We start from the raw sequence: 11,052 nt of genomic DNA on the forward strand, positions 1-11,052 counted from the left end.
TCTCTAAGAGAACCAGCTTCCTACAAACCTTATAGAAACAGGCAAACAGCGAGAATTCATACCTGACTGATCACCAGAGCTGCTCCAGGGGACAACAGTTCTCGGAGCCTGTGCCTGGGGTGTCCCCATAAGTGCTCACCCCAGTGCCAATGGGCAGTGGGCCTGGAGACAGCTCCCACAGGCACACCAGAGCTCTGCAGCCATATGGCAGCATTTCTGAAACAGCCCTTATCCCAGTGAGATTTAAGGTGATGATTGTGTGGGTTTGGAGAGGGGAGTTGTTCAATGGCACTGAACTGCTGTGGGACCATCCGCACAGCACAGAAACAGCCCTATGCTTCTTTGCCCAATGTTCCCACCCCTCCCAGGAGCAGCTGAACTGATGACAGCTCACAAACAAGCCGTATGTGTACTTCATTTTCACTTTATATCCATTCCCACCATGTTCTGACAGCAAGTGCAGACAAAAGCTTAAAAAACCCCACAACTCCGATAAGGATGAATTCTGGCAGAGTAAGGAATGATACTTCCAGCGTTCTCCCAGCCAGCTGATATCTGCACTGAACAGAAAACACTCCCTGGCTGGAGAGCAGCAGGGCAGGATCTGGAGTGCTGCCACCAAGCACACATCCATCCCAAGTCCTGCACAGGATCCTGGCTGGGCAGAGCAGGATCCACACACCCACAACTGGCACTCACAGGCTGCAGCCAGGAGCACCAGTGCCCTGCTCTGTGTGGGTGATGATGGCCCCAGGGCTATGGCTGCCCTCCCAGCAGGATGACAGGTCCCCCATCACCTCTCATGCTGCCAGCCCAGGCACCCATCAGACCAGGCTGTACCTCTGCATCATCTCACAACTCCTGCCTAGGCTTTCCCCATCAGCCACTTCAAAAGACCAGTCTGATCCATATCAATGCCAGCAGCATCACAGAGCATCCTGCAAAGCTGGGAAGGAGGGAAGGGGTGGGCAGCAAACTCTTTACTCCCAGTTTGTCACTCTGCACCTCCCCAGGGAGGGAAGCACCATCAATTTTGAGAGTTGAAAGGCAAACCTTTCCAACCCATTTTAAAACACATTTAAACCCAAAATCTGGGTTAATGGGTTGGTATAAGCTGGGATATCAACACCATGACTTGCTGCAGCAGAGAAACAAGGGGATGGGTATTTACTGCAACTCAACACTGTGTTAGCAGAGCTGAAGTTGCAGTCACCGTTTCTGGTTTTACTGCCTTACCTCAAGCAACTGCTAGGGGATTTGTAATTACTTTGCAAGCTTAAAACTAAATTCCATCCCTTTCCAAAGACAGAAGCATTCCTGCCACCCCTGTGGCAGTGTCTCCATGTTCTGTCTCGCACATCCACCGGTAGCAGTGCTGAGGGACTTTGCTCTCCAAATTCTCATTCAGAAAGATGCTCCTTCACAACCTCCTTCAATACAAGCCTGGAATGATCTGCCATTACCTGTTTGTCCAAATTGTTTTAGAAGCAAGTTTCCACCCTTAGGACAAGGTTTGCTCTCCTTGCTAATGCTTCAGGATCAAGCACCAGAGTTTCTCCCTACTTTGATGTGCATTATCCATTCTCTTATGAATTCTGCTCATGCTGGCAGCAGCTACAGCAGAGAGGGGCAGAATCAGTCAGAAATGATCCAGGGAACTCCTGAGCCTTTCACACAAGGAGAGAGAGAAAGGGAAAAGCTCCCCAAGCATCAAGAGCTTTCCAGCCATATGTGCGTAAAAATTTCTCCCTGTGCCACGTGACAGAGGAAGAGGCGCAGACCCATTACACAATAATAAAAATATGCCTTTGGCAACGTTGAGGCAGAACCTGGCGCTGCTGCAGGAAGCCCGCGACCCGCGCAAAGAGGAGTGAAACCTTAAAGAACACAGACCCAGGTCAACAACGCAGACCCCTCGAAGGACGCTGCTGCGGCCGGACGGGGCTCGGGCTCTGCAGCAAAACAGCTGCTTAAAGCCGAGTGGTTTCCAGCGCCTGTCAAGATCTCACTGAAGGGATCAGTCCTGGTGAGTAGATTCACTTTGCCTTTTGTTTCTTCCCCTCCCTCCTCTCAACCTTAACTTCGAAAACTGACCAAATAAGGTCTAGATCATTGAGCACGCAGGTTTCCAACCTGCACAGGAATGAATCCATAACAGCAACAGTTGCCACTTACAGAAGCACTCGAGGAAGAAAAGTTCCTCAGACTTTTGCTGGGAGCACCCACCCCGTACAGCCAAAACCACAGCCTCTCCCTTTGCTCTAGTTCCAGTCAGAAGGTTCTGTAACGGGGCTTTAGCTCAGGCTGAAAGGTTTGCACAGGCACCCCCAGCTGCCTAAAGCGTGGACGGTGATGCAGGTTCAGGCGCAGAATATGCATCGCTCTCCTTCGTCTCCTTTGGCATTGCTCTGTGCAATAGCAGATAACAGATCAAACTCATATCTGGTATAACTACTGCACTGACTTGTATCAGAAATTAAATACACTCATTTCAGCTGCTGTAACCAGCAGCACACCTCATTTTATCTACATCAGCCCCATGGGCCCAAGAGCTTTTGTGCTTTTACCTCAGGGACACTGCAGGGCAACCACCAGAGCCAAGAATTAGGCTCACAGGGATAGTGATTACTTTGAAGACTAATTAGGACACCTTGAGGTATGCTGGGAAATTGTTAAGTAGGAAGATCATTGTTCTGTTTAAGTCTCTTTAAGAGTACTGAAAGGAAACAGAGTAGAATGTCACAGTTACTTGTTTGCTGCTGGGTTCCCCCCTCTCAGGTTATCAGACTATCATCCTCCATTCCTCTGCACAGCAATCCCCTCACACTGTCTCCTCTCCCCTTCTACACTTCTCCTCCCCATAGACAGGCACACACCATCACTGCATGGCACAGGTTGACTTCCCTGGCCAAAAATCACCACCCAGCCACTGTGCATGCCTCCAAACCAGCCCACATCTGCAAACCCTCAGGGATTTTCCCTCTCACGGGAGTTCAGACCAGCTGACCTGTAAGCACCAGAAAGTACAACAGATCCTTTGCACTTTCATCTCGTTCTTATAGGCAAAACTGTCACAGACACACCTATTTGATGCATACACATCTATAGAATAGCCTGGCTTCTAAACTGTGAAGTGGCTCAAGAAGCAAAACTGTAGCAGGGCTGGGATGAGGGTGGTCACACCGGGGCTTGCAGGAGCCATGTGGAACAGGGATGTCCTGGTAGCCAAAGCCATGGGGCAGATATAGCAAGAGATGTGTCCCCTAGGCTCCTGCCTGTGAGGTCCCTCAGCAGCAGCAAGCATTCCCCCAGGCTGCAGTGGCCATGAGAAGCAGGAGCTGCAGGTCAGGACTGCCTCAGGGCCCAGACATTTGCAGCAGTTTGGAGCCTCTCCTCTCTGGGTGAGGTTTGATCAGCTATGATCAGAACATGAGGTCTCAGCCAAGGCCTACCTACCAACTGGGAGCTCAAGGGGTCTTTCCTCCAAGACCCTCAGAGCAACTCACTGCTGCCTGTGACCATCACGTGCCCACCACGAGCTGCATCACCTCATGAGCCCAAGGGCTGGGTCTTCTTCAGAGCAACCTAGAAAGCACTACTGCTGCTAAATACTTCAGAAGACAGTTTCAGAGTGACTCAATAGATCTTTTTAAGTATTGGGAAGAAAAGCATTGAGATCTGATCTCACTGAGGGAGAGGCACTTCACACATGAAGGCCCAAGCTCACCATAAATGCACTTGACAACCTCAAGCAATTCCTAGTGCTGCTGCAGGCTCTGCTGGGGAGAAGCTGTAGCCCTAAGCCTGGCCAGCCATGCCTATGCTGCAGACACCAAAGCTAGAGCTTATGTGAAGCCAGTCCAGCCTTTTTTCCCCATACTGAAGTCTGCGCTCAGTACCAGTGTGCTCTGCCCCAGCACTGAGGAGCTGAACACTCACATTTCAGCAGCAGTCCCTTTCCTACAGCCAGCTCCCAGTCCCTGTGCTCAGACAACGCAGGGTCTGCTCTCCTCCCCTCCACCACCAGTCAGTGCTTGTGACCCCCTGGGCATAGCACACGCTCCCACACAACAGGCACCAGTTCTAGCCAAAAAGCCTCCAAAGCCCTATTAACAAAGATATTAATTGTCATTAGAAAAGTAAGACCTCAGCTGAAAGCAGGCTGCATGGCCTCCAGTGCCAGGCCTGCCGCCCGTGCTGCCAAGAGGAAAGATGCTGATCTGTTTCCAGTTTGCTTTTTGGAGCTCATCAGTCGTTCTACATCGAGGAGCAATTTTCCTTTTAAGGTGGAACAGCATGAGGTTTGTTTTCTTTTGAAGAGATTTCTTTAAGAGGTTATTTATAGATCCTCTTGTGAATGTGACTGTACTTTGCATCCCACGCACTGCTGTGATGTGGGATGTAATGTTCTTGTGGAGCCATTAATTAACATGGACTCGGGAGCTATGTCAGAGCACGGATCCAGGTAGTCCAATACTCCCCTTCCATCCAAGTACCCGGTACTACTAACTTCCGAGCCTTGGGGCATTTTGTGTTTGCTGCTTTTATCCCATCAGGTCAATTAGCTGGGCTGTCTGAAGGTAGAAGTAGCACTTATGGTAAGAAGCATTAAGAGAAGGAGCTGCCCTCCTGCCCTGTGCTCCCTCTTGCCTGTTCTTTCTCTCCATGAAGCAGTCCCAGCTTTTTTCCAGGTTATGCTCCACAATGACATTTTTCCTTGCCACAGCTTCTCAGCGTCATCCACCTCCAGACACCTCTCACTTCCACCCCATTTGAGGTGGTTACTGGGAAGCAGAGATGCAGCTTTCCTTCGGACCTCCCCAGTCCTCAGGCATTTTAACATTTTGTTTCCCTTTTCATAACCGTCCATATTCAATTGTCCACATTAATACTGGCTGGTGAGTTTTCTCTCACAAGGCCATTAAACTGACACTTTTCACCAGCACCAAGTAAACTGAGGTATAAGGAAAGCAAAATAGCACCGAAGAACAAAATGGCTTAACAGCCAAATCCAGCCTGGTGATCTGTTCTGCATTTCCTACTCCTCTGCATGTTCTTAATTATACATATTGCAGAACTGAGGGCTCCCACTCAGCATTAGTATGTAGCACACTGCTCACTGGATGTGGAGCATGTAATGTGCATTTCCACCCCCTTCAGGAGCCAGTAGAAGGATAAGAGCGCTAAGACCAACATGAAATTTATACAATACTTAAAGAATCTCATTTCCAGTGCAGGAGTTAAACATAACACCGCTAGGGAGATGCTAAAGCCTCACAGTATTTGACGTAATGCCAGGCAGGACCTTGCCTGACCAGAAGACCACCAACAGACTGAAAGGCAGGAATATCCCAGCTCATCTTCTGTTTCATCTCTGTTTAACTCCAAATTTGCTTCAGCACCAAAGCTTGAAGAAATGTGTGAAAGGCAGTTTCCTTGCTTTGCAATCATCGCTTATATTCTGTATTTCATTAGCAGGACTTCAGGAGGTCCCTTCCTACCCAAACCATTCTATGATTCCATGTGATAAGAAAGCCCATGCAAACTGATGATTCTTGTAAAATACTTAACCCTCTACTGTCAGAGGTAGCTGTAATAAGGGAAAAAACTTAAAGGAGTCTTGTCCATCAGAGTGCACACCTCTTCACCCTGGGGTAGGAGTTGCATCAAAGCAATACCTGGCTAATTCCTTCCAAAGAAAAGAAAATCCTCTGGCTTTAGCATGGTCTTTCCTAATCAAAAAGCTATTATGCAAACAGTGAACCAGCCACAGATTCGTATGGGACAGTTTTAGGCTTTGTATCTCATTTCTCCAAGGGATACTCCACCTACAGAAGCTGAAAGAAAGAAATTAGGCCAGGGGATGCCTTTCATCACCCCACCAGCTTGTTTCCATATTCATACAGATGGAGAAGAGCCCAACTCCATCAGTCTATGGTCAGTACTCACCAGGGAGCACCAGCCCTGCTGGGAAGCTGGTGGCTGTGGCCATAACCTCCCTCACCAGCAAAGCAAGGGGAGGAGAAAATCCTCAGCCCAGGCATGGGGAGGCCTTCTGTTCTGAGGAGGGGATGGCAGGAGCACCTTTACCCATGGATAGTCAGAAACTGATACTGTATAGGGGAATGTCTTTTTTTTTACTCCATCTGTAGCCATATGCAGAAACCTTATTCTATTTTAAACATTTCTAATACCCAGAGTTTCAGATGGGTCATGCATGAAGATGGGCCCTCATCAATCAGCCTGATTTTGAGCATCTTCTCTAAGCTGCTGATGCATCTTAGCAATATTTCAAGATGCAGTGGAGTTACTCAGGAGATGCACATGAAGCATAGCTATTTGCAAACCACTCCATGCACAGACATCCAGAGGGACATTTTACTATATAATATCTGCTCTGCATCATTAGTTTCTTCATGGGAATAGCTTTATTCTAGAAATTATTTTCTATCACTATCTCCCCACCCAGGAGTGGAGTAAGACAAGCCCAGGAGGCTCAGCCCCCCACTGTGAATGAAAAAAAAGTCCTTGGCATTTGCTATACTTCAAGCCGTGGCTCACTTTACAGAGCCAGGAGACCAACACAGGCCAGTGTTTTAACAGTTACCTATCTTTCCAAGGTGAACGGTAGTAACAAAGAAAGATGGAGCTATTGCCGCCCCAGAGGCAGCTCAGCATGGTGAGAGGTTGAAAACCCACCAGTGGGGCTGGTCACGGCTGCAGGGGCAGCTGCACCCCAAAACCAAGCCAGACTCGGTGGGTGATTCAGCTGCAGGTTGTGCAGTGCCGTGCAGATGAACTGTGGTGAAGAACAGAACATTTTATGCTAGCTAAGAGGCTCAATGTGCACTGCCAGGCAAAACACAGTAAGGACTGCCTTGGCCCAAAGCCTCCACAAGCCTGCCTTCTAAATCATAGAATGGTTTGGGTTTGGAAGGGACGTTAAAGCTCATCCAGTTCCAACTCCCTGCCATGGGCAAGGACACCATCCACTAGACCAGGTAGCTCCAAGCCCCTTCCAGCCTGGCCTTGAACACTGCCAGGGATGGGGCTTAAATTCAGCCCTGCATCATGCTATGGATTTTGTGCTTGATAAGAAAACCCAGCTGCAGAGCAGGTCTCACTGAGGAGGTTTACACCAAATTATCTCCTATTTTCATGCAAGTCCTGGTGGAGGGGACACCTCCATACCCACGTGTGCTGGATAACACAACAGCCACATCCCATCTCCTTTTTACAGGCTGCGCCATGATCTCTGCTGTCCTCCTCCTGTGGACTGTGCCTTGTGTGGCAAACCACATCGTGGGGGGCTTTGCCAAGGGAGCTCTGCAGGAAGGTACCCAGCTGGCGTGCAGCCTGCCCGGCCCCCCTGGGCCACCCGGCCCCCCTGGTGCACCCGGGGCTCCAGGGACGGTCGGCAGGATGGGATTCCCAGGCAAGGATGGCAAGGACGGCAAGGATGGGGATAAAGGCGAGCACGGAGATGAAGGTAATAGAAAAGCACTTCTTAACACAAGGGTAACATGTAAAAGCAATACTATGACAGCCCAGTTAACAGCAACACATCACCCCAAATCTGAGCCCCAGCACAGACAACATCTCATAGGAAACTTCTAGAAATTTCCACTCTCCCCCCTCCAACATCTCACACTTGTCAGCTCCTGCCTGGGGGGTTCAGACTTCCATTATTTGCTGAGAGCATCTTAATTGCTGTATGCAATTCCTATTGGCTTCATTTTGTTATGAAGTGACATTTTCCCTGGTGGTCTCTGACTCCTGCTCTCAAGCAGAACAAAGTCAGGTGAAAAAAATCAAGCACTTGCTGCCCAGAGCACTCTAGCTGGGTGACAGGCACTGCTCTGACCATGCTGAATCTAAATCAAAGCAAACAATCACCCTTATTTAAGCCAACAACCCTTTAAATCCAGCCTTACAGTCAGCAAGCATCAGGATCAGCTGTGGTGAGAACACAGTGATTTCCCATTGCCACACTAGAGTGCACTCCTGATTCAGCATAGCATCAGCATGCCAAAGCTGCACCTTATTCTCTTCTCCCACCCCCAAAACTGGGAATATGGAGAACAGGTTTCCACCCACAGCTGCATTTAACTCGTCTTGCTGCAGCAGCAGCTCAAAAGATAGGGTATAACCCCCCATAATTTGTCTTATATCAGGCCACACAACAATCAGCAGTTTCAGCATCACTGTGACAGCATAACTGGCTTCCCATCTCAAGGCAGTCCCTGCACTGTATGTCCTCTGGTTCATCCTCCAGATATGCCAGGCTTTTTACTACACCTAGATGCTTTGTTGGTTTATTTTTTAACACCAGATTAATGTTAAATGTAAAAATAAAAAAAAACAAAAACAAAAACAAAAAAAATTAAAATAAAAGAGACAGGAGATGAAAGTATCCCATCTGCTCAAAGCTGGGTTCCAAAAGCTTCATAAACCTGTCCCACTCATGAAAAACCATTTAAAGCTTGTTCTTGGCTAGCTCTATAATTAATCTCCCTTTTTGCAAGTGAGCCATATAACTGAGCCAGCCTTTTGGTCCCCAAGGACAGGCTGTCCTGCTCCCAAGTCCCACTGTTATCATGCCAACTACCTACCTAACAGTCCTGACAGATGCCTCCCAGGTGGTATTTCATTGGGATTCTCACTAGCAGGGTTTTCCTCCTAAATGAAAATATACAGTTGAAATGACACAACACCTTTCCACTTGCCATATCGAGTCTTTCACTGAAAGATTTACAAGGCTATTTATCTTCTAGGTCCACAAGGCAGGACAGGAAACCCCGGCAAACCAGGCCCAAAGGGGAAAGCAGGAGCTATTGGCAAAGCAGGCCCACGAGGGCCCAAGGGTTTAAAGGGTAATCCTGGAAAAAATGGGGCCCCTGGGAAAAAAGGGCCCAAAGGGAACAAGGGTGAGACTGGACTGCCAGGACCCTGTACTTGTAATGCCAACAAAGCCAAGTCTGCCTTCTCTGTGGCAGTTTCCAAGAGCTACCCAAGGGAAAGGCTGCCCATCAAATTTGACAGGATCCTGATGAATGAGGGAGGACATTACAATGCTTCCAGTGGGAAATTTGTATGCAGCATCCCAGGTATTTACTACTTCACTTATGATATCACTTTGGCCAACAAACACTTGGCCATTGGCTTGGTCCACAACGGGCAGTACCGGATTAAGACTTTTGATGCAAACACTGGGAACCATGATGTTGCCTCCGGATCAACCATCCTTTCTTTGAAACAGGAGGATGAGGTATGGCTGCAGATATTTTACTCAGAACAAAATGGGCTCTTTTATGATCCTTACTGGACAGACAGCTTATTTACTGGCTTCCTGATATATCCTGATCAAGATTATCTCAATGAAATATGAGAAACTAACCTGTGGGAAAAAAAAAACAACCAGGAAATGCATGAGACCTCAGTCCAGCAAAGTGTAGCCTGTACATGGACATGAGTGGAATTATCATACAATTCCACATTTTTGGTGCTAGCAACCTGTATTGGCTATTCAGATATTCACTTGATGGCATCAGCTGCTCCACAGGGTAACAGGACCAGCAGGACTCACCTTTCAGCAGCCTCATGGATCTCTCAGTCTCGAAGCCACCCAGTGTGTTTTCTCAGATTTCAGCCTCCATGTACCAGCACTGGAGTCCTGCATCTGGTTACTCTGCAACATGCCATGGACATGTAACTCACATACTGGTGCTGAATGCTTTATTATATTATTGTTATAAAGCCTGGAAACCAACAACCATTTCCTGAAGGCTGCGCTCAGAAGTGCCACTGATGTTAGAGACTGTATCACTGCACCTCCTCCCCCTACACCCTATAATAGTAATAAACCCTTTTAATACAGAGTTACACTTTACCAGCTACTTAAGAGTCAGGAAGTCGTCAGTTGAAGTTATAAAAGTAAGAGTAGCTCTCAGCCTCATCAAAGCAGCACTGATAAGCGAAGGCATCTGGTCTAAATAGGAAATGACACAAAAAAGCTCTCATTTTTAAGGTTAAAGGTAAGACTCCCCCTAAGACACAAGATGCTGCACTGGGCATCACTGCTGCTTCTCAGATTTCAGCCTCCATATACCAACACTGAAGTCCTGTGTCTGGTTTCAGACAGTCTTTGGTAAGCCGCAATCAGAATCTAAACTGGACTGTGCAATTCAGCTACCCATGGGCTTCTGAGCCACAGTGGATTATGGACTTTACAGATCAATTCTACTTTTACAAGTGAAAATATCTGCATGACTTTTGTGGACTACAGTAACTGTAGTTGCATTTAACTGTAACCGTGTTGTAGCTTACAAAAATCTTTTCAAGTACATTTTATAAAATAAAGCTGAACAAAAGTACTGCTGGAATAGTCTTGATGTTCATTAAAGTGGCTTCCCAGAAGGTATTTCAAAACTGTGTTACAGATTCCACAGACACTGTTGGGTTTAGGGATGGATTTTGTAGGTATCAGAGCAATGGGAATATTCCTCTCTCCAGCCCAGCAAGCTGGGGAATGCATAGCGTTTTCTGCTCTCTGTGTCAGAAACCTGCAAAGTGGAAGAATAGGATCTGTGCATTCCCCTAAAGCTGCTAACCCAGATGGCAAATGTCCTTTCCCTGACAGTGGTTGCTCAGATAATTTATTTCTCTTTCCAAAGTGCTCTCATTTCAGGCTTTCCTGGGCTGCATCTGCAGGCAGCTTCCCAAAGGCAGCAGCAGTTCAACAACTGTGTTTCTCTTTCATGCCAAGCCCCTCACTCCCACCTTGTCAGTCCAGTGAGGGCAAAACCCACTTTTTAGCTGGACTGAGGCGCACACAGGTTTCTGCCCAAACACAGGTCCCTCAGCAGCTGTACAACTCTAGGAGCAGCTCAAGGGAGGCGGTGGGACACGCAGGAGAATGTCGCATCTCTACAGCACCACCCAGTTGTGGTGCACCCAAAGGGGAAATGACATAGTACAGCTTTAATTAGTCACTGCTGCCAAAATACAGATCTTGCTTCTCTCCTCATTCTTCCCCCTTGATTCACTGCATTA

At 47.8% G+C, this 11,052-nt stretch overlaps 1 protein-coding gene across 1 annotated transcript; it reads left to right on the forward strand.

The window, feature by feature from the left end:
* The first annotated feature begins 1,684 nt into the window (after positions 1-1,684).
* Positions 1,685-10,373, forward strand: C1QTNF2 (C1q and TNF related 2). The gene is made up of 3 exons (XM_062605257.1): positions 1,685-2,026; positions 7,241-7,489; positions 8,775-10,373. The coding sequence occupies exons 2-3, from the start codon at positions 7,249-7,251 to the stop codon at positions 9,386-9,388; spliced, it is 855 nt and encodes a 284-aa protein (XP_062461241.1). The 5' UTR covers positions 1,685-2,026; positions 7,241-7,248; the 3' UTR covers positions 9,389-10,373.
* The last annotated feature ends 679 nt before the right edge of the window (positions 10,374-11,052 follow it).

The sequence above is a fragment of the Pezoporus occidentalis genome, unplaced genomic scaffold, assembly GCF_034315485.1.
Source record: "Pezoporus occidentalis ecotype Australia unplaced genomic scaffold, CSIRO_AGI_Poc_V1 ctg91, whole genome shotgun sequence".
Lineage (NCBI taxonomy): Eukaryota > Metazoa > Chordata > Aves > Psittaciformes > Psittacidae > Pezoporus > Pezoporus occidentalis.

What these genes read in the sequence shown, in the direction of transcription:
- C1QTNF2 (XM_062605257.1), top strand. Translation starts at nt 7,249, where the DNA reads ATGATCTCTGCTGTCCTCCTCCTGTGGACTGTGCCTTGTGTGGCAAAC. An exon ending in AGGCGAGCACGGAGATGAAG is followed by an intron (nt 7,490 to 8,774) that starts GTAATAGAAAAG and finishes TTTATCTTCTAG; the next exon opens with GTCCACAAGGCAGGACAGGA.